This window comes from Falco punctatus, assembly GCF_963210335.1.
Source record: "Falco punctatus genome assembly, chromosome: 3".
Lineage (NCBI taxonomy): Eukaryota > Metazoa > Chordata > Aves > Falconiformes > Falconidae > Falco > Falco punctatus.
The window spans coordinates 107,873,740-107,897,858 of NC_137582.1; the positions used below are offsets into that span (position 1 = coordinate 107,873,740).

Genomic DNA, 24,119 nt, shown 5'->3' on the forward strand with positions numbered 1-24,119 from the left:
GGCTCCACTGACAGCCTTCTTAAACTTCTTGCCAGAAGATGGTAAGTTTCTGCCTGCCATGCTTAAAAAAAACCCCAACAAACCCAAAGACCAATGCTCAGTTAATAATTTCCACATTGAAACTGCAATGACATTGTTTATCTTGACATTTCAAAGCATGATTTCAAAAAGACCACTCTTCTACAGGGCACGTTGGGCTAGGATACATATGTAAGACATCCATATAATTTTATAGCACTGTTTCATATACCAAAGTTTCAGACAGCTCTGTCTGAATCAGACCTGCAGGTTATTCAGCTTACTGACTCAAGTGTAGTGGGCATTTGGGTCACTTGTGGCTATACACTTCCCTTCCTCTGCAAAAAAAAAACTTTTATACAAGTTATTAATACAGGCTCAGAGACAGGTCTTATTACTGTAACTGTGGGTACCAAAATGTGATGCTGTCTCACAGTAAATCTACTGCTCAACAGGAGTACTGCTTTCTTCAATATGTGAGGGTAATTTAATCTATTTTGGGCAATTTCTGTAGAATATTAAAATCCAAGAAAGTTGACTTTTAAGGAGAAACAAACCAAAGACCTTTTAATCTAAATGGCAAATTTATTAATTTAGCTGTTACCATTTCATCTGAGTGTAAGCCCACACCGAATGTTCACAACCCCTTGCAGACTTACTTTCATGATGGCCCCCTGAGATGCTATACCACAGTAATAGGTGTCATTTCTGTCTTTACTTCCTCTACTGAGTTGGGGTTTTTTAAGACAACAGGTAACAACAAACTGATAGCTCTTCAAACTATAGACAAGACAACAGGCTAAGCTCCAAGAACATCATATAGGCCGAGAAATTTTAGCCCTGGCCAGGGACAGAGCCCACTGTTGACAAAACACATAGCTTTCATTAGTAGTAATGCACAGTAAAAAAAGAAGCCAAACGAGGAATGGATCCAGAACTCATTTAAAAACAAACCAGACGTTAGTTTTTTTTCTCTGGCTTAAGTGACTCTTAAGACACACTCTTTTGATCCATTGTAGACTCTTAGAAATTATGCAGGGCTCCACAAGACAATTCTCATACAACACAAACTTATCTGAACCTAAAAATAAATCTGACTCCAGTGTCCTATCAGGAAGAATCTGTATTTGTGATTCAGTCAACACAATATAAATGTAGAAGCTAACACGTTACATAAAGATGTTCCGGGAACTTCCTAGCCAGTGCCTACTTATGTAGTCTGAGACAGTGACTGATAGATACATTCTCGAGAGAACAGGAGCAAGCAGAAGCATACCTCAGCCATTTTAGGGTTCCAGCCACCATGGCCCTCCTGCATCTCCCGCAAGATGTCGATGTCCAGCAAGCATTTCACTTTGTCCCCATGCTGGAACGGATGCCTGTCCGTGCTTTCTTTCCTCTGCAGCTCAGCTGGTTTTCCTAAAGGGGAGAATGACACCACCCACATACACAAGGGATGCAATAACACGCATTGTGTCTCACTTGGCTTTGTAACAAGGGTTGCAAATTAGCATAGGCTTAACTGGGGCAGAACGGTGTAAAACTGGTTTTCTGTTGTGGAGCATGCCCTACACACTCTGTGGGGCAGCACTATGTAGATCAAGAGGATTTAGCTCTAACTGGATATTGACCTAACATGAGGGAGTTCTAACACAACACAATTTTGTTCCTTGCCAGAGAGGGGAATGCCTTTGAACAATGGCTCTCACGTCACATCAGGTATCAGTAGCTGTTCTTAGCAGTTCAGTCACCCACAACTGTTGTTCAGCAGACACACCCTCACAGAACTCAAGTAAGTTCTCTTCCACGGGCAGCCACATAGCTTGCTTTGTGAAGTGCTCTACCCTCCTAGCTTTCCCATGCACCAAGAGGCCATACCCCTGGAAATAAGCTCCTCATCCAACCCTTCCCTTCCCTCATGCCCTTGCCAAGCTGCATAGGGAAAGCAAAGAATGAGAAAGGCCTGATTCTGCTCCTGCAGACTCAAGAACAGACCATTCTGTTTTCCTTCAGGGGAGCAAAAGATGGCCCGGGCACCTCATTAAAAAAAGTACAACTAAATTGCACCTTAGTAAAAAATGCTGCGAGTTCAAAAATATGAGTAGTTTCCTTGGTTTCGTTAAGAGTTAAGAGGAAAGGTGGATTGCAGCAAGTTGTCAATGTAGACAACACTTTTTCCCATTGCTTTTTCTTATCTCCCTGCTAGGCAAGTATTTGGAAGCTTCATTCTCAGAAATCTCCCTTTTGTCACATTCCCCTTCAACACACTTTTTTGGTCCACCAGAACAATAATATTTGCTCTCTAAAAGCACAGTGAACATGAGCTGGACCACTGCTTGCCTGAAGAATGGAAAACTTTAGATTACCAAAACTGACACTGGGTTCAATTCTCTGCTGCCAGATGCAGGTGCATCCAAGGGCATTTCATGCATTTGCAGCAGCAAGAAGTTGCCTTGGCAGAAGATGCCTCCTTGGGAAACAGCTGTGGGCATCTGATGAGTTTATCTTACCACTGAAAAGGCCAAAGTACTAACTAACCAGCTGGAAATAAAGCAGTATGTTCACACACAGACCACTTCTTTAAATGGTACATATTTACGTGGGAACTTTGTAAAACCACCTGCTGATTTTCTGTCTTCCATGCAAAATGGCTTCAATGTCACAAAATAGTAGCGTGAATTAGAGTTTCTCAGCAGAAGACTTGGGTTTTTTTGTTGGGTTTTTGTTTTGGTTTTTTTTGTTTTGGTTTTTTTGGGGGTTGTTTTTTTTTTTTTTTGCACACCTAATTTTGGGAGATGCTCTTTGTAGTAAAAGCCACCGGATGCCTCCACAGTACATTTCAGGTCCACTTTTCCCTTGTGTCCAACTCTGTAGACATTCGTAGTACCATCAGACCACGTGACGCTGGCCACACTGCGTCCCGTCTCTACATCCCAGCCACGGATATCAACAACACGTCCAGTTTTACCTTCACCACCTGATGGAAAAAGAGGGGAAATAGTGTCCAGCTTGCATTTTCACTGAGACAAATACACAGGAATCCACCCGACACTGGAATGTTTACTGAGATATGACTTAATGACTTTTTAATCTTAACTAAGGAAAAAAACAAGGAAAAAACTTGTCAGTTCTCCAGCTATTCACAACAGAGGAGCAGGCACAGAGCCCAAAGTCAACAGCTTGGGGCAGATGCAATTCTGACAGAGAAGCTGCCACCAGGAAGGATCTCTGTGGCCAGCTTTATATGTTGAACAGAAGCACACAGGTCTGCTTCACTGATGGCATACTGCTGCTGCCGGAAGCAATGCCCTCCAGTCAAGCATTCTTTATATACATCAAAGAAGGAAATCACAACAACAACATATTCAGCAGCTCATAGAGCTTCCTCACAGCTTGCATGATTCACCTTGATCTGCAGAAGAGATCTCTGTCACCTTTTTAATCAGGGAAATTAAACCCCAAGACAACTCAGCTTGACCAACTGCAAGAGTATCCCTACATTAAACTCACCAAAAGCCAGCCAGCCACACATTTACTTTGGAATACAAATATGGAAAAGCTGAATTCTGTGAAAAGCAGCCATCCCTCCTGATGTACAGAAACCCTGCCTAGCTGGGCCACGCACAGTGTCACGGCACCACACTGTGGCAAGATAAAAACACAGCACTGTTGTAAAATCCACCCAAAATCTTTAATCTCTCCCCAGTGCCAGTCAAGTGGGGAATATCAAGTAAAGTTTGCTCTGGTACTTCTCTTCCCCTGCCCAAGCAAGGAGGAGGGCTACTGAAACAATCCAGAACAGGAGGATGTGGTCTGTGAGAAGGTAGATCTGGCTGGGCTCAAGGGACATACTCTCATCCGAGAGACAACAGGCTTTCCCAAACTGGGACAGCAGTATCTGTCTGTCTCACTGAGTGGACAGTGAGCTTCTAATTGCCTGCAAAGTCTTGGAATTTCATACCTTAAAGGAATTAACTTCCTCATCTAACTGCCTATTCATCTAAAAAGCATAATACAGACAAACTAGCAGGCTTTCAGTTCTGTCAATGACAGGAACACACCTTTAGAGGGCTGGTCTGAGAATCAGAATGTCCCAATAGCTCTTGATTTCTACTGGAGGGAAAATATTTTTTAAATCCTATCTGCCTTTAAAATCTCTCCCTAAAAATAGCAGGTGGATCCTAGTTCTGTACACTGCAGCCAGTTACAAGATCAGCACTTCAAATATCCATCCACCCACAGGAATATTATCTAGGAAAACACAATTTAAATTAGCAAAAGCATTTCTATGACGTAACCTTCCTAGCTATGGCTAAAAAAAGCCTTCCAGGTTAGAATCCAGATCCTAGCAATAGGGCAGCTAACAGTAATTTTCATCTCCCCTTCTGCAGATAACCATAAACAACTGTCCAGTCCAAAATGAGCCAGGGTGACAGCTCTTAGAAAAGGAGGCTACGTCCAAGATGCAGTCACTGGCCACGGGAAGGGAGAGCCTCTGGACCGTACCAGCATTCAACTATGGGAACAGAGGGATCTTGCATCAACACCGTGTTCTTTTGACTACACTGTTCATGCAGACAGGTTGCAGCAGATTGCTGTCCTCTCCCCACTCTTTCAGTCTGTAAGAAACCTGGTAGGTACCCCTGGCCTCAAATTAGTGCTGATGGAAACTTAGCACCAGTGACAAAAGAACTTGATGTTTGTCTGTTGCAGCGGGGGATTCAGATTGAACAACAACAACAAAAAGTAATCTCCCCCCTTGCCCTGTTCAGATGCTTTTCTCCGAGGAGGGCATGAAAAACAGGTATTCAATGAAAAGGTTGAAGTGACTGAAGAGCTGCCAGGGCCCACCCTGACCACAGCAGAGAAAAAAAGTTTGGTCAATTGACAAATTTTGCAGTCAGTGCTAATATTTGCAAAGGGCATCAGGCGTACTAAAAAGACACCGGCAAATAAAAGTAAGACATTCCATCAGATTTCTCAACTAGCTGCTATTGCCCTTACCTGACACACCAGACTACATGATCAATACAAAAACTGAGCAGGAACCTATCACAGAGTTTGCAAGGTTATTTATTCTCACTTACACATGTTACCTCCTTAAACAGAAATAGAGTTGATGTGTCAGAAAGCTAAGGTCAGAAGAGCAAATGGCTATGGATGGGGGCAGCTCCATCAAAGACAGGGCAGTATTAGAGAGCAGCTAAGTGGCTGGCCTTATGTTTCTTCTCACTTGTCTTGCACGTGTAACTGCCTTCAGGTCACAATCATTGTAAGCAACACAAGACTCAGACATGTAAATGTTGATCTGCTCTCAAAAGGATGGATAAGCTCTACTGAACATAAGCTTCTTTTGCTCTCAGACCCTGCAAGTATCCATGTCCTCCACTGAACTCAGAGCTGCAATAAATGGTGGAGTCAGCACTGGAAACCTTTGGACTTACAGCTTGATTATTAAGGTAAAAAAGAAGCTGTAAACATTACCGTGTGTACAAGGTTCTGAACTAGAGACAGACAGTAAAGTTTCCTTAACCCTGTAGCACTACATTGAAATTGGTATCAGTGAATTGGACACAGTCAATACACCCCAAGAGCAGCTCCAGAAAAGGCACGTTTGTCCCTTTGCATTTCCAGCCTGAAGTTACAATTCATACAGAAAGCAGCATTCTCCAGCAACCACAGCAAACAGTTCTTCATTAATGCTCCATGTGAAACACTCCCTACAGATCATTTCTCTTTAAGTGTCCAAATAAGAATATTCTGAAGAACTCCAAAGGAAAAAGGAATACTGGTCACAAAGTCAAACAAACCTTATTCCTACTATGAATGGAAGCTTCTTCATGAAAAGACAGATATTTATTTTCTTAGAACATGGTGTACAACTATAGATCTATACAAGATCTTCCAGGATAGTTCCCATGAGTCTTCACATCTATGAAACAGAAGCAGCAAAATTTCCCTCCCACACCCTGAACGAATGAGTTTATGTCACAGGTATGCTTTTAAACAAATATTATTGAACACTCTAAAGAACAGCAACCTGCATCACCTGAACAGCTCCTCTAGAAGCTACTGCTCAGCATATGTGTTTTCAAGTAGCAATTTGGCAAAAAAAAAAATTTAAAAAAAATCTAATGGTGTTTTACAGGACGTCTTGAAAGAAGCTTACCATCCTGGTTACCCCACTCCCAGTCAGGGCCACGGACAACTTTAGCCCCCTGGAAAGTCCCTTTTAATGTGATGCGAGTCAAATTCTGTCGAGGACTCACTAGGACTCTGGAAAAACAAAATAAGAGAAAACAAATTAATTTAATGCTACATTCACGCTTTATAAAGCTCTGTTCCAACCAAGGTCTGTTACATGAGGACCAAGTATACCACACTTACATATGGAAAAACATGGCCTGAGTTCTGAAGGGCATGTAAGAAGTGAGAGAAAACAATAAAACAGCTGAACAGGGTCTTTGATCCTAAAAGCTGGTCTCCACAGGAAGGTCAGGGTACTTGGGCACTGTTCCACTGATGGCAGAGAGACAACAAGCGAATAATACACTGGGCTAAAAGATGACCCAGGTTTATCTTTCAGTATTATCAACTATTGTGTGATCCATGACGAGCTTTAAAAAAGTACTGTGTTTCTCTCCTCTGTGGGATGCAAATAACTGGGAACAGAGGCTGCTATGTGAGCATGAGGAACAGGCACACTTCAGTGACAGTCTGTGGAGACAAGCACAGATCTACACACAAGCAGCAGGACTGCAGCGGGATCTCTCTCTCGTGTTGTTAGACACCAGAACGTCATGTTGCTGAATCAGGAAGCTGAACATACATAAACACAAAGACTCAAAATGATAACATTCACTCACACACAGCATGCTTAGCCATGGAGAAAAAGGTTCATGCTTCTTTCAGAACTTCAAGAGCCTTGAGGGGGCCTGTGTAGAGCAAGATTCAAATCTAGTAGCTCCAAAGAAGAAAAACTTCCCCACATGCTCTAGGAGATGCACAGGCCACAAATTACATTAGGGCAAGGCAGCTCACCGAGGGCAAAGTACAATTATTGTGTATGCATGCAAATTAATACTCTTTAACTATTCACCAGCATTCTACAGCATAATGTGCATTTACAAAATCTGGATTTAGCAACTTCACCTCATTGCCTACACAGAGCAGGGGAGACCTGCTACAAATATCATCACACAATCCTAAACATCACAGCAGGAAGACATGATAGTTTTCATTGCCAGCTATGCCACTTATAATCCACATGCTTCCCAAAGAACACCATCCAAGTCAACATCTCACACAATTAAAACATATCTTTATAACACAGCCTCTGATAACTGGGGGGGGGGGGGTATAGAAGAGAGAGGAGTAAGGAGAAAGTAACTTCTACAGAAAGTCTGACATCACTTCAGAGGGAGAGTGAAATTGAATTTCAGCTGCCCTTGTACCCCATCGTTCCACTGAAGGCAATGCTTGGGGACATTACTAGGGTGTGCACTGCCCAAAAGCACATGTTAATGGCTCGGGCAGTCTCCTAGCTCAAAGCCATAAGGAGTTCAGCACATTTCATAACCTAAGCTGCAGACTGCACAGCCTAGGTCACTTACTGAAAAGCAGAGCAGATTAGACCAGCAGTGCTGTGGCTAGACTGTTTCCAGGATAACACAGACCTTTCTATCTGCCCTGCAATCCACACCACAGGCATACACACCGCTCCATCTTAAGAAAAAAGAAAGAAAAAAAAATACCTACGTGATAGTAAACAGGGGGTCTGATGTCCTGTTAAAGCAGCTTCCAATTCCCATAATCTTACAGCAGCTTCACTGCTGGTTTTGTGTGTGCTGTTCCTAGTTTCTGTTCCCTAGCAGAAAGCTTTCTCATGAGATACCAAGCCACTGAAGTCCTTAAGGACCTGTTTGCGTTGCTCGCTCAGGATACAATCCACTTCTCTAGGTGACCGCAAAGATGCCACAATCCATACCCACAACTGCGCACCTCCTCCTGACAGGCTCTTGGCAACTCCCAGACCAGACAGAGCAAAACCAAGTTCAGCAGCTGTTCCGCAGGGGAAGGGGAGGGGAAGCCTACCCAGGGCAGTGCTGACCTCAGAATGCTGTATTTATTTTCCATCTAATACCTAGAGAGAGAAGGTGGAGACTCAGAAGGATAAAAAGCTTATGCCTGAACTTACTGTTTACTTATCCATCAAAAGCCTAAGTCTTTTTACCTTTCTTGCTTTACAACCTAACGTGTTTAAAAAGAGGAAGAGATTATTTACACTGTTCTTATAATTGTTGAATGTATCCAGATTGTAGTTTGACAGGAGGAAGATGGAAGACTTTTTTGAATGGTTGAGATTTTGTCTGTTTTAAACACCATCAAGGCTAGCAGTTGTTACGAAAGAGAAGACAATGAAAAAGATGGCTAGAAAAAAGCTGAGCTAAAGAGAAACACTGACCAGCATTCATTTTATTGCACTGTGCTATGCACTACAGACTTGCCTCAAAAACCAGCATGGATTTGTGCACTACATCTGAAACAGCCCAGCTACAACGTGTTATTTTCAGTGTATTTTGTTGAATGTTTTTATAACAATATATCAAAGATGCCTTAGTCAAGCCCTGAGACAAAAACTCACAAAAATGTATTTCTCTAGCTCAAACCCTGCTCTTGCAGGGGAAGGGTTTCAATGCAAACATTCTAGGTGACAGCAAAACAAAGCACCAAGCTAAGCTTAAGCAAGGTATTTAAACAGCAAAATAACCACCACTCATTAAATACCTTTCATAATTTCCCTTTTTGTATAATCATGTAACAGCAGTTGCTTCCTCTCTCTCACATTAATCTGTCACTTTCAGTGAATTTTTTGGCTAGAGAATACAAAACCAAAGCTGACCAGTTCAGAAAGCTGAGCTTCCTTAAAGAAGAGAGAAGTGTAAGAAACTCCATCTCCCATTCTATTTAAACGCTGGAGGCAACCCACCACTACTGCCTTCTTTCCCTGGCCTCGCAAAAATTTTGACCTTGTCTTGAACCACACTGCTTACCAGCAACACCAAAAAATGATGCGAGAACCAGATGTACTGAGCCAATACATCTTAGGTTTTAATCTAATTCAACATGTTTTGTTTCTAATACTGGATAACAACCAAAGTTATTAGTGTGTTGCAAAAATTCCCTAGGGATAAATTTAATCACTGCAATATTGCCTTTAATACAATTTTAATTATGACAGCCAAAGTCTGCAGCCATTTCTGCCCTACAAATTCCAATGATATTAAATTACTAGAGTCCAGAAAAGACTTGGGAGCATGTACTGTACAGAATGAAGCTATGTCTCTCTTCAGCATGCTGGGAACCACCCCACTGTGGATATTCTGCCTGTGCTCAAATTTCACCAAGGTGCTTGCAGAGCCTTTCAGATCACCCAGAGCTATGCTCCAGACGGCTACAAAAAAGCATCACCCATGCTTTACAGACAGAGATTTGAGACCCAAAACAAATGACCTGGAGAAGCTTAAGCAGAGACTGCTTTTAATCTGCAGCAGAGATCTGAAGCCCTGCATTAGTCAGAGCCCCTGCATACCAGGCACAGCTAATGTATCTTGCAAGACAAAGCCTTCTCTGCTGCAGAAAATTCTTATTTGAAGAAACAAGCACAACATAAGGAACTGGAAAGCAGAAGGGATGGTCACCCTGCAAGGTAGCAGGCCATAAATATTGTGTTCATCTGTTCAGAAAGACAGAGCTGTAAACTAGAATCTCAGCTCATGGTGGGTATAAACACACACTCCTTCTAGGATGTAAAGATCACACAGGTTACCCCAGGAAAAGCCAACACAAAGATCTCACAGAAACTACAATAAAAACAACCTCAACGATGAAATTCTAGATTCTCTAATCCTCCCTAGCAAAGCTTTTACTGAAGCACTTCCAGTAAAGGATAAAGGAAATTCTGACAGATGGCAAGCGGATGCCGATTGCTCAAGCATGAACAGACTAAGACAAGGACGCTAGCGAGGGATCAGGATCACAGAAACCTATTTCAGGAACTGCCTTTAGCAACACTTTCCATTGTCAAGCCTATCCTTCCTTGCCAAGGCACAGTTCTTCACAAAACTACCTGTATGTTTGTAACTTGGACTAAATGCTTGCTGGTTTTTTTGCTAACCTCCGAAGCTAACACGTATCAAAGTCAGCTTTGGAAAGCCACAGTGGGCAAGATTTCAGACCAAGTCTACCAAATGTGAACTAAAACGTGGGGGCACGCACCTAAGACTCAACACTGTACTGCTGCCAGAAGGTTTTCTTAACTATGCTCTTAAGAGATATACACAGCCTTTAACACCAGCATATCGTACTGAGAATGATACAGAAGCACTTAGTGAGCGTACAAAGTCAAATGGCTTGTTATCATCCTTTCAACATGACTCTCAGTTCAAAACACAGGCTAAGGATGTTTTAGTGGCTATTTCTCTTGCTTACAGTTTTGGTCATGTAATTCCAGAAAAGACAAAGATAAAATATGTCACTGAAATTTAATCCCTATTGCAGAAATCAAACAGAACATTCCAAAGTAAATAAGGGAAGCCCTAGTGTGGGGCTATGCCCTAGTGTTCTTTTTTTACGTGTTTTTTTAAGGAAGCACAGTTAGACATTTTATCTGGTAAATCGCAATGGGTTTTTTAAAAGTATAATTATACTCATTCATTACTAGAATTAATTCATAAATAATGTGAATAAATTAATACTGAATGAGCCTTTTTTTAAAAGTTAGAAACAAGCATACACACAAGAGTCAGATTTTATTTAAAATGTTGCTCACCAAAATTTCTTAGCCTAGCAGCTTAAACTGACATCGTATAAATAACACATGTTGAAGAGGTTAATAAATAAACCCGCATTCTCCTTATTGCCTAGTAATCAAATGCCCAGCAGTTGTCACTCAGCTGCTGTATTAGTTCATGCCTACAGTATAAGCAGGCACAGATGGAAGGCTGGATTATTAAAGCTGCCTTGAATGGGTCTGTATTGCACACGCATACCTAAATGATAGCATGCACTTGTTCTTGTAATGTATCTGATTTAGAAATCCAACTGGTTAACTGGACTAGACTGAGCTGGTTTAAGAATTATGGCTGAAAAGAACTGCAAGCTCTGTTCTGACTACAGTACAAAACACAATGTGAGAAAATACTTGTTTTTCTAGTGCTTGATTACACAAAACGTTTCCCTGTGTAGTTTGCTGGCTCCTCCAACTCCATTGTTCTCCAGGAAAAAAATAGGGCTTCTGAAAGATTGTTACGGTTCTGATTTATTAGTAAGTCTAGAAAATAGCCTGGGTAAAATACACTACAACCCTGACACCAGGGAATTTTACCAGTGCGCTTAACCATAAATGTTGCAACTGATGTATCCATGGCATTGCCGAGCCATACAACGCCGCATTATGTAGTTTAGCTACTAGTAGAACGCTGCATTGTATAGTTTAGCTACTATAGTAGCTAGTAGTAGATAAGAACCTGTCCAAAACCAAGACGTAAGCCCAGAGTGCTGAAACAGGGCCAGGAGAAAAGGTCATGAAAAGGACGCAAAGAAGAGGAGGAAGATGACGAGAAAGAGGATGAAGAAAGGGATGAAGGTGTCCCAAAGGACCACCAGAGGACCCCTGACCCATTAGGCCACACATGCGTAGTAAGAGTGCAGATATGATAAGTAGTTCATGGAACTGTAAGGAATATGCCAGTAGTTTCTCAGAAATGTCATTAATACATATAGATCGGCCATCTAAAGATAAACAGTGAACAAAGTCGAGATGCGTGTTGGGTAGAACTTATCCCCCGTGCATCCGGTGCTGAAAATAAAGCCTGCCTGCTTTCCAGCCCTCCAAACCGGGTATTAGAGAGTTTTGTCCCCGATTATGTGGTGTCATCCCCTACTGAAATTCAGCTTAGCATCATCCCCCAGAAGGTGACGCATGCAAAATGCCACTGCTGCTTTTGCACTTGAATATAATAATACAAATATTTCGTATGAGCAGAGGATTATCTCAGATTTGATAATATGCAAAAATCACCAGTGTGCCTGACTATTCCAGCCCTAACATCAACCTGGTGAGTTTTGCTTTGCTATCCTGCTTACAGACACTCATTTATCTTCCAATTACTAAGCATATATTGAGCAAACGGGTACACAATTGCAAAAAAAAGGTCTTCAGTGAAACTGAGCTGCCCTCTCTTTTAAAGTAAGGATGATAGCCTCTCCTAAAACAGCCATAAAATTCAAAATAAACAAGACCAATAAAAAATACCTGCAATTGGCAGATGTCAGGAAGGGATTACTCCAAATGGAAAAATACAAACAAAAGAAAAATACCAGTGCTTGCTTCCACCAGCAGTTCAAACTCAGGTCATTTAAGACCTGAAATAGCCTTCAGGTAAAGTGTCTTCAAAGCCTCTTTAGAAAACTGATTGGGAACCCTCTGCAGTGTCTGTCTGGGCTTAAGGCCTCCTAAATCCTAGGATTAGTGAGCTGCTACAAACAGTTATGTGTTGGCCTTGCCTAGGTTTAGCTGCACAGCTGCCAGACGGTGGGTCTGGCAACAGCAGTGCAGGTGGTAGCAATTCACTGCGTCTGGACATCACGCTGCGATCTCCAAAACTGTCCCGCTAGAGGCCTTACCTTCCTCTGTCAAAGGATCAGTAATGGCAGCAGCTGCAAGACTGGATGCATGGCGATGCTCTCCCACAATGGACTAAGAATGGAGACCAGGGAGGACCTGGAAACTCCCAGATCTTGATCCTTGTTTCAAGAGACAGCTGGTGTGACAGCTCCGTAATACAGCTGCATTCCATGGTTCTGCATTTGATCTCACTCATGGTAAGCCAAGGACTACAATCATGATATATTAGTAGCCCCTCCACCGCAATGCAAAACCAAGATTATGGGATGCTGAAAAATTTTGTGGGCTGTGTCTCCATCCACTTGCCTTAGAAGCTTTCTGACTAATTCACACTCCAGTGAGTGGGCTGATCACAGCCCTTTGCCTGGGTCTTGAAAGCAACACACTGCTGCACTTGAAGCTCATTGTAAAGAACTGAAAGATACCCATTCCCTGCCAGAGAAAGGAGGCGAGGGAATCTTGATCTCTAAAGGAGACTCATTCTGTGTTTCACAGCCATCCAAACAACAGTGGGCAGCAACAAAACCAAGAAAACCCAAATCCACACAGCAGTTACCACGTCTTTTTAAATACACAGCTTTTTTTTGGTCCTTGGGGAGCTGCCAAAGGTTTTCTCTTCCGTTTTATTAAGCAAAAAAAATTGAGATGAATGATCTAAGCAATAGTCCTAGTGAGTCACAAGTATGCAATTTTTGTTCCTCGAAAAGGATGCTGCATTGCCTAAGGCAACACGTCCTTACAGCTCAGACCTCAGTTATTGCAAAGAAACCGTCTCTATGGCAGTATTCAAAGGTGATCTCACTCCATGACCCTCACTTCACTTTTTTTTTTAGTATCAGAACATTCCACTCAATGCAGAGCAAGCTATGGAACACTAGACCAACAAATCATAGGATTAGATTTGCACTGAAGCAAAGGTGTTCCTACTTCTTCCTGCTCCTGCCCTGCAAGACATTTCCGAGTAAAATCGTTTCATTTTGCCAGCCCCCTGTATGAAAGTTCTTGCATAAAACACATATGCATTGCAGTTATAGCAACTCAAGTCAAATGACTGAAACAAAAAGCATTTCTGACAGCTTGTTTTCTCCAAAAGCTCAGTGACTTCTAAGAATCACAGTATGTACCTTTCATTCATCTTTAAAATTGTAGCTTTCCACAACTGGAAGCTTCTTCACTGAGGATTTCTGATTTCTCTCCATCCCTCAGCACGGCTACATTCAACACCTGCCACACAGGAACAGCATGAAAAATGTTGTATTATCCAATTACAAGCACTGCTGCTTTTCCTTTACCCCTTACTGAGGCTCCCAGAAACCACTGCCACATCTGACAGGCTCACGCTGTGTCCCTGATGTCACAAGCACACATGCATCCCTTTTATTTTTGAGTTTGTTTTGTTGGGTTTTTTTTCTGCTTGGTAGTAGGAAGATCACTGCTCCTGCTAACACACAGTAACATAAATCAGAATACTGCTTCTTTAACAAAAGACTTGGTATCATAGACTGTGGCCCACGTCTAGACTCCTTTTTATCCACTCAGAAAAAGTTAATTCATGTCTCATCATCCTTAACCCCTGAATGAACCACAATTGCAGGGGAAAAAAAGCAAAAGGAGTTTAGGAAAACCACAAACCAAACAAACCAAAAAAGCCACCAAGAGGCAAGATCACCAAACTTCAAGTTCTGCTCTCATGGACATCTACCTCCAAAGAGTCCTCCAGTGCTTCCGTGACATTCCAGAGCAGTGCCGCAGTGTTTTGTGAAAGTCAGACAACCCACATAGGACAGTACCAGGTCCAGCAACTTCACTGGCAGTCTTCCAAGCTCTCTTTTCACACTGATAGCAAGCACTCCACTGCCCAATTCAAACAGCAGCCTGGACACAGGTCAGATACAAGCCTTGAAAAGAAATACTGCTCTGTTTACATCTTTCACCATTCAGATTCCTCAGAAAAGGACACAAGTTCTGCAAAGGATGAGAGCCCTGGGGAGAAACTGCCTAGCAATCTGCCTTTTGATAAATGACAGTATTCTGGGGTGTTCCTGATGCGGGTCGGGAAAGGCAACAGAGCTGGCCTGCTGCCCAAGAGAATGCAGCACTGCACAGTGCCATGGAGAACCCACACAAAGGCCAGAAAATTTGGACTGCTCTGCAACACTACAGCCTCTTAAAGTAATAGTTGCCTATTTCTTTTTCTTTTTTCTTTAAATGTGAGGAAGATTATGTACCTTAACAGCAAAGTATACCTAGAGCTCAAATAAAAGACACAAGCAGGCACCTCTGGGTGACTATTTGGAGCTAACTATAATATTCATAGAAAGAGAGATTTAAAAAGCTATGTCTAGTTTATATATATATATATATATACACATATATATGAAATCACTAAGCTCATTTCACAATAGGATCTGGCTGGCTTGTCATATTAACACAAGCTCAAGAAACATCCTAATCTGGTGGATAAACACAAGCCTCAAAGCTCAGAGGGGACATATTTGGACAGCAACATCTCTTTCTTTGCTAGCACTCAGAATTCTGGCTCAACCACACTTGCAAAACTATGGTAATCAACTCCAGAGAGAGCTTCCCATATGGAAAGAAAAAAAAAAAACCCAGCTGCAAATCTGACACCACTGTCTTTAGCGACGTAATTACACTTTTCATTCCACAGACGGATGCAATGCATACTGATATTTTCAAGGGGAAAAAAAGAAAAAAAAAAAAGAAAATCAATGACAGAGACAAGCTGATTTCCTATTACTTTTCTAAAGGCAAGAGGATTACAAGATTCATCTTCACGCCCACCTTACAAGACACAAATGAAACTACTGTTGAGACTATTTTTCAGTTTTTCCTCAGGACGCAAAAACAGACCTGCATGTTTTGGCACATTGTGAATGAGCAAAAAATTATAGATACTGTTCCACAGGCAGTGTAGCAGCCACTTCCAATAATGCTAATGTGCAGAGGAGTTAAATGAGAAGGTGGTGTTCTTCAGTGAACAGTAGAGACCCTGAGAAGAAATCAACAATTTGGGAGTGCAAGATTCCTGTCAGCCTTCTCTGTGGCCACTCAGTTATCTGGGAACAGCAAACAGCAAAGCATGTCTAAGAAATTATTTAAGCACACAAACATTTTGAATTTTCACCATAATTTTTCAGAAAAATTCTACTGATTGCTGTCTTTTTCAAGCAGCTCCATAAAAGTGTCAGATCCAGCCTTAGACTATTCTGTAGAACAGTGGTCCCGAAACTTTTTTGATCACACAAAACTACAAGCAAAAAAATTGAGTGCTCACCAATATACGTGCATTTCTTTCTTTATAAATTAAACAGACATGTTCTAGTGAAGTTCTGTAACGTTATTCCTGCACCCCACTAGATCATCTTGCACACCCCCTGGGGCATACACGCCCCATTTTGGAGACCACTATTATAGAACAGTGACCTATAAATCTCAACATGGTTAACTGGACGGACTTCCCCTATAGCACCACTTACGGTTGTGAGTGCGCTGTCTCATAGCGCTCGAAGGAGTGAGACAGGTCATGCTTGTTGTTCATGTAACACTGTGTGCACAAGTCATAGTCAAAACACATTTTGCATTTCCACCGCATTCCCCGTATACCATGCTTCTTGCAACAGTCACAGATGATGTTTGGGTGGCGAACACCTAGGAGAACAAAAGCAAAGGAATATAAGATCCACACAAAATCCAGAGAAACCAGGCTGACCAGGCTCTCAGAACTACATCAGCGTGTTTTAAAGAAAAAAGTCATTACTGTGCATCTACTTAAGATGATGCAGTAATAAAATATGAAGTGATAAGCGTAACATGAAGTGTCCATTTCTTGGCTTAAGGGACTCTCATCCTAGAAGTCATGCCAGAATGTAACAATGACCAAGTCAGCAAAACCGTTAGACTCATGGATAAAAAAGAAAAAAAAAAGCCTTTGCACAGAGGCAAACAGGAATTTCACTGCCATTCGCAGCATACACTGCTGCTCAGCATTGGTTCACAGGCAGTTGAAAAAGGCTTAACATTCCATCTAGCACATAAGGCAGGTGTTACATACGCTAAAGGAGGTGGGTTTACAGCACTAGGGTTTGTGTTTCTTGTCCATGCTATACTTACCTATTTGTGCATTATCATACAGAAGAAGGTCATAAGCCCCTTGGAATCCAGTCCGATAATTGGTTCTGTTGCCTTGATCCCACTGCACGACCACAGTCTTATCTGGAGTGGTTGGGCTGCCTGTCCGACCAATCTCAACCACAGTCCCAACATTCCCTTCACCGCTGTCCTGGTTGCCCCACTTCCAGTCCACTCCACGAACTACCCGCATCCCAACCTGCATGCTGGCATAGGGGTCCATGTCCACTGATCTGCACAGCAACCCCTAAAATTCTTCCACGTAAGGGGTCTTGCAGACAGGCAGTATCATCAGCAATACATTCAGTCTCAGCAGCAGCATGGTCAGCACACCTAATAGAACAACATACAGTTAAGTGATGCCACTCAACACATCACATTTTCCCCAGAATGACCTGGCTACAGAAGAAGCCTGACCGGCTGAGTAGATAAATCTGTACTTTATTTAAAACAGGGATCCTGAGAGCTTTAGCACAGATGGGAAGGATATGCAAACTAGCCAGACTTCCAAGGCACAGAAACATCTGCAAAATATCCAGAAGACTTACTCCAGAACACTGGGTATAAGGAAAGAGAACTGGGCAAGAAGTCCGTACAAAACTCAACCACCATCCCCTTGATTTCAAATTCAGGAATACGTGCAACAGCTACCAGAGACACAATGGCAACAGAAACAAAAAAAGCACAGTAAACACAGCTGAAAGAAATGACCAGGAAAACACAAGCAGCATGATTTTAGCAAGAAAAAGTCAATACCAGTCTATTTTTCAGGAAGAGTCTTAATAAGCATCTTACCATGTCATACTGCAGTGTTGAGTTTCACTTGCCCAGAAAGTTAGTTTTGGTTTTGATTTTGACATACAGGAAGCATTAAGAATGCATATGAAAGAAATGTCTGTCTGTTTCTCAAAAGTAACAGCAGTTTAAAAAAAAAATTGCCAACATCAGAGAAATGTCAATCTTATGCTGCTATTTATCAATGCTAGCTATGGCAGGAACAGGAAAGAGTTATTGCTTACCTGGAATAAGCACCAAGATTTTGTGCTGGGATCAGTAAAAGCTTGGGATAGTGTTTCCAACTGTTGCCATAACAAATGGTAAAAAAGGTGGATACCATACAGATGCAACACATCCACAGCTTTGAAGTAAATCAAAGAGACTGTCAAAGCCTGGTTTACCTCTTTACCAGAACAAGACAGAGGAATGTGGCTTTCAATATTTAGGGCCAAGCTGCTGCTTTGACTTCTGGAAATATCACCTGTAGCATCCTTTTGTCTTTGGGCATCCCTGGGTCTCCCTCTTCCTCTCAAGCTATCCACAACATTCAAAATTTGAAAAAAAACAACCAAACCACCCAACAAAAAAACCCAAACAGAATGCCAAGGGCCTACGAGTGCAGATGCCAAAAGTACAGCAAATCTTACCAACTGCTATGACACAAAGCCAGTTCAAACGAGGCTGACAAACCTGGTTTAGCTGACGAGCTAATACGATGTGTACTCAGACATGGAATAGGAGCAGTTCTGCACCATGTGACATGTTGTTCACACTACCACCTACCAATAAAGCAACTGAAACCACTGAGGCCTAAAAATAAACTCTTCTTCCAGCCAAACACCCCCTTTTAAAACATACATGGAGGAGTAGTTTGATGCAAAATCAAGTTTCTAGCGTGCAGAAAGAGCCTGATTTCTGTTCAGCTTTAGCATCTCTCCAGCTTCAGACTCTTCCTGCTACGCATCGCTGTGACATCCAAACAGCTGTCACATGAGAGCAACATCAAAACCAAATGTCCTTGTGAACTTAATGTCACCTTTTGTTCTTGTCATCACTAAAAGACACCTTGGGCGACACTTTCATTTAGACTTCCTTTGTGGAGGTGGATGTAACATTTCTGAGTTTAAAACGCACCAATGTCTATGGTCTTTACATAAGCAGAAATTAATAAAAAGAAAGAATATCCTTTTTAGAAACCATTGCAGGGCCTAACGAGATTTGGATGATCCCCTCTTCCACCAGATCAGAGATTAATAAAACGGACAATTTATTGCTTTAACCAAGAGGCAAAAGTGCTTTTTTAAAAGGCTGCTATCAGTCAGTCAAGTCTGTCAAACCCACTGCAGAGAAAACAAATGGAAACATCCAACACCACAAGTGAACTGGTGGAAGGCGCGGGGAGGTAGTAACAGTGGGAAAAGGAATTGCACACTTAGGAGATAAGGACAGAGTGCCACTCCCCAACCTTAGGAGTTCTATGTTATATCAGTGAACCTCTTCCCTCTCCCCAGGAACGAATGAAACATCCCAGGCTTCAGAACTCTCAGCATTTCAAGGAAGGCAATGCCAGTTCCAAAAGTTATTCATCATAAAAGAATATTCCAGGCTGTGCCACAAACCCCTAAAATTTAAGGCACTGCAATATAGGATGACCCCTTGCTACCTGAAAACAGCAGAGCAGGCTGACACACTATATATTGTGACACATGCTCAACAGAGCACTCCAACAGCACAGTACCAAACCCAGGTCAGAACTGCCTTGGTCCTAGAAACGTGTGACCTACATACAGGCAAACCCACACTTTCTCTGTGCACCTTCCCACTGCTTTTCTGACATGGATGCTACAGAGAAACCTTCTTCAACTGACAATGAAATACAAAAGCTACACGAAGACACTTTGTAGAGAGTCCTGGAGAAATGCATCATGTCACTGCACTGTGAATTTACTTATGGATGAAGTATGACATGCCAACATCAGGTGTCTTGTCACAGAACTGCCAACAGACAGCAATCTCTTGTCAGTACCACAGGTACCAAATTGCTAGGACAAAAATACATCTAATCAGTAGCCCATAATAAGCTGGATACAGATGGGAACATACTTTTACTGCTGCCACAGGCATCAAGCTTCCCTTGGTTCTGCAGGTACCTCTGACTCACAGAGGAGCTGCACATGTACTCATCCTCCAGCTCGGGGAAGCTATTGTAGTTCAACTGTACACACTTGTGATGCTGAATACTAGTTAACAGAGTTGTCTGTGCTTCAGTGACCTTAATCCCTTGCTCGCTGATCTGAAGGCTGCTTCTTAACGCAAATACTCCATTTTCCGCACAAGAAGGCACCGAATGCATTCTACATTCCCATCTAATCCACCAGGGTGATGCATAACAAGAGTAAAGAACCGTTCAAAATCTTTTAAGAGATTAATGACAATGCTCACACAGTCTGAACCTTGCCAGGTCAGCATTGTTTACCTCTTAAATGGAAATGTTTCACTCATTGAAGCAAATACTCCCTCCCTTGATGCTGTCTCAGTAATAATTATTCCAGGGAAGGATAGGTATAGCTGCCAGAAATGATTCACAGAGAAAACATCAGCTTCCCATGGGAGTTTAAAGTAACTATGAACAAATAATCCATTATAAGGCACAAGCATATTTCTGAATCCTGACCTAGCATTCTGACCTCATCTACTGTAACAGAGAAAAGAACAGCCCAGGTGCAATCTAAGAGTCCATTCTTTGGAAAGCCCAGTAATACTTAACTGGAACAAAGGGAGAATACTTTAACACCTTCAGTCCACAGCATTTTAGTTACAATAATTATTGCAACTTTCTGCCAATATTTAAACCGCGCTGTTGGTAGGAGGCACTCCAGAGGCAACCTAATACCCGTCTCTTAAGAGGCAAAGGTTGCTGCTGTGCTGGATACACAGTAAACAGAACCAAACAGTGGTGTAAGCAGATTGACAAAATCAGTGCGTCTAACTTGGTTATCAAGTTATTTGAGCAGGATGGTAAACAGAGGAAGATGAGGTGATTTTTTTTTTTTTAAAGCAGCTTATTTTTCCTTTATACATATTTTGGCAGTCTGAATTGTCTTCTTGGGTGAATTATTCCTTCTTAGAGAGCTTTGTCTATCCCACAGATGATTCCTTAAGTGCTATGGCAAACGCAAATCATGCACTTTTCAAGAGCAGCACAAGGCTTCGATATCCCTCTAGTTTCTGAACATCCTTTGAAAATCCACATGGAGATGACCGCAGCAGAACTTTTATTTTGGGGTCTTGTCCACAGCAGCTCATGTGAACCTGAAATGCCCAGCTTTCCCAACTGTTAATTCATAAGCTCCAAAAGAAGTCATTATTATGCTAAGCATCTTGGAAAATAACATTATCCCCCATTTCTTACTATTTTCATTCTCTTTGACTATTCCTTCTCCTTGGGTACAGTCTGTTATTGTATCTCTAATAACTAGAGATCTGCACCATCCAACATCTACCAAGAGCTCACACCACCTACTTACTTTCATGCTCTTAGGTGGTTTTCCAAGGAATACAAAGCACACATGGGCTACAACCCCCTGAAACTGATAAAACCACCCAACCCTTCAGACCCAGCCCAGGAGCTCCCACCAGAGATCAGGCAGGAGGGCTGCTGGGACAGCTGTCACTGCGCCAACCCAGCTGGAGCAACGGGCCATCGCTCTTTGGCAGCACCCGACGCTGCTGGGTCTGTTGCCACCGCGGCGGCAGCCAGAGCCTGAGCCCCATCCAAGCTCCACTAGCCTGGGCCCACAATGCGCGGCCACCACATGAGCAGAGATGAGGGTCCCCCGCACTCCCACCCCATGTTACCTGGGACAGGAATGGGTGCTGCCCGGCACCCAGAGGGGTCCTGTCCTCCACCCATGTCCCAGCGCTGGGGGCTTCCTTGGGCCCCCAAGGCCTGCTGTGAGGCGCCAGCAGCAGTTTCACTTCCCAGCAGGCACCCTTGGCCCTCTTGCTCTGCGGTCACAACAGGGCAGCCCAGACATACAGGGCAGCTCCCAGGCGGATCCAGCCTCTGCCAGCCCTGTCCCCACTTTGGGGGGCCCAGGCACCGCCACTGTGGCCCCACTGCCCAGGAGAGCCCCTTCCCATCCAGAACAGGGGACACTCAGGTCACCCCGACAACTGACACCTCCCTGGCAGAGTTACAGCAACCCAGCCCCACGGCTGCAGGATTGCACGGGCAGAGGCTGCTGGCGGAGGCAGGAGGAAGATCCACCTCAGATGAGGGCAAGCCTCCCTCCTCCTTACTCGCCCTTAAAGCAGCAGCTCAGGCCAGCCTGGCTCACTCTAAGGTGCCTGCCCAACCTGTTTCCACAGCCCTGAACTGAGATAAAAGCCATGCTTCCTTCAAGAGCTGAGGCAGTTACCCAGGAGCAGAACCTGCTCCCTTGCAGTCATCTGCATTAGGCAAGAGCGAGCGAGGATCCACCTTGTTCCCTCCAGACAGCACTCAAGAGACTCCCAGCTCTACTCTCCAGCCAGCTGGAGACAGACACATCTAGGTCAGATTCCCTGGAGAATGGCCACAGCAAGCATCGCTATTTTTACGTTTTAAAAGCCATGAATCCTGCCCAGACATCCATGGCCACAGCACCAGACCACGTGCAATTTCCTCACAGCAACATTTTGCAATCTCCTGAAGGCTCTCATTCACCTGCATGCTCTGAATACAAGTGCTGGGCCCCTGGCACAAGCATGACTTTGCCAACGGGGCACACTGGAACAGGGCTAGAGACTGCCAGCTGAGGGCAAAATCTTCACCTTGGTGAATCCTGGGTGATCTGGGCAGTTGTCAGAGGAATCAAGATTTCCTCCATGGACTCCCATTCAGGGACAGAAAATACATTAACACTACGAAGAGAAGAAAATACTACTCTGCCTGACAAAAAAACAAGCAGACCAACACTTCTTGAAACTCACTGTTTGTTTATTCAACACCTATTGTGTTCAAGCTGCCCCCATGACACTACTAGGGACCTATAAACCCATTTTTTCCACATGACTTTGTGCACATGGTATACAATGCAATGAGTAAGAAAATTAAGTTTTGGCATCCTCAGCACATAAAGTAAAAGCAGCTTATTTTAATTAGAAGAGGACCTAAAGAATTTTACAGCCTGTCTTCTGAGACCACCCCTCCACCTCCTGCCCCAAGTTCCCCTCTCATACAAATGGTGAATAAGCAGCACAAGAGTAACTACACACAGGCTTGAGTTTATTAAATTAACTTGCAGCAGACTGGGAGTAAGCTTACATCTCAGCTACCTCTAGTCTTTCATTCTCCGTGAAACATGGAAGGCAGAAAAAGTAATAGCAGCACAGTAAATTAATGTTGAGGAGATTCTTCCATTGAAGAGCAACAGAAAGCATTGAAAGAATTAGGAAAACAAAGAGTGTAACTAACAGAGCCATAACAATCAACAGCTGCAATTGGGAGTAACCAGATGAAATTAATGCAAACATTTACAGGGATCACTGGAATGGACAACGATTCTTTCAGATCTGTGCTGGTTAAATCACTACTCACAAGCACTTAACAAGCAGAACAAAGGAATGCCAGGGCCATTCCAGCTGTGAATTTTACCAGCAAATGAGTGAAACTGTGCTTCATTAGTTGATCCTCAACTCATCTCTCTTGAGGAAGAGGTGAACATATCAAGCAGAGCTAGGGCACTGTGCATAAAGACACCATCCACTTGATAGCAGCAAAATAACTGCAAGCCCATGAGCTCGGTCAAGACAAACATCACTTGCTTTATCCTTCCTTAATCCCAGCACAGACTGGGTAAACTCATAAAATGTTTACAGACATCCAGCACAGATAGCCTGGGACGCAGCACATTGCAAACTCTGTCTGCAACAGCAGAAATCCAGAGCAATTTCACTGCAGCGCAAGCAAGCAAGCAGAATGATGGTCATTCTTCACGAGACAAGTCAGCAACAAGATGCCAAAGGACACTGGTGGTGGCCCTGCTGGCCTCCTTCATTGCTGTGGGATTCTACACAAGAACAAAGGTCTGCAGTTCAAGTCAGGGGTCAAAAGGATCTGTTCCCAACTAAAACAGGCAGCAGAGAGGCACCTGACTCAGTCAGGAGCAGTTTCTTCAACTATTCAGTATTATTAAGCTGCCAAAGTGGTTCCTAGTTATTTCAAGTATTTTATTTTAAGCCCTCACCATACACCCCCCTACACACACATATTTTAACTGCTTCCTTCCAAAGGAACTTCAGGGACACAGTGCCATTAAAAACAGACATATCAAGGCATTCAAAATTTCAATTGATCAACTACCACTACTGTGAAGTTTCAAGATTTATTTTTGCATATCCTCACACTAGGAACATCAACAGAGATCCAAACAAGTTAGGTGTAATGGCTAAATTAAGGCAGCACATACTGGCTTAAAAGCAGTACTGCTTCCTACATTAC

The 24,119-nt window shown here is 42.9% G+C and overlaps 1 protein-coding gene across 1 annotated transcript in view; it reads right to left on the reverse strand.

Moving 5' to 3' along the window:
* LOC308061405 (E3 ubiquitin-protein ligase MIB2-like) overlaps positions 1-24,119 on the reverse strand; it is a 77,395-nt gene that overhangs the window by 42,424 nt on the left and 10,852 nt on the right. Inside the window, 5 exon segments of the mRNA XM_080381329.1 lie at positions 1,295-1,437; positions 2,801-2,995; positions 6,188-6,294; positions 16,207-16,378; positions 16,841-17,191. Coding sequence (XP_080237455.1) covers positions 1,295-1,437; positions 2,801-2,995; positions 6,188-6,294; positions 16,207-16,378; positions 16,841-17,081 — 858 coding nt within the window. The 5' untranslated portion in view covers positions 17,082-17,191.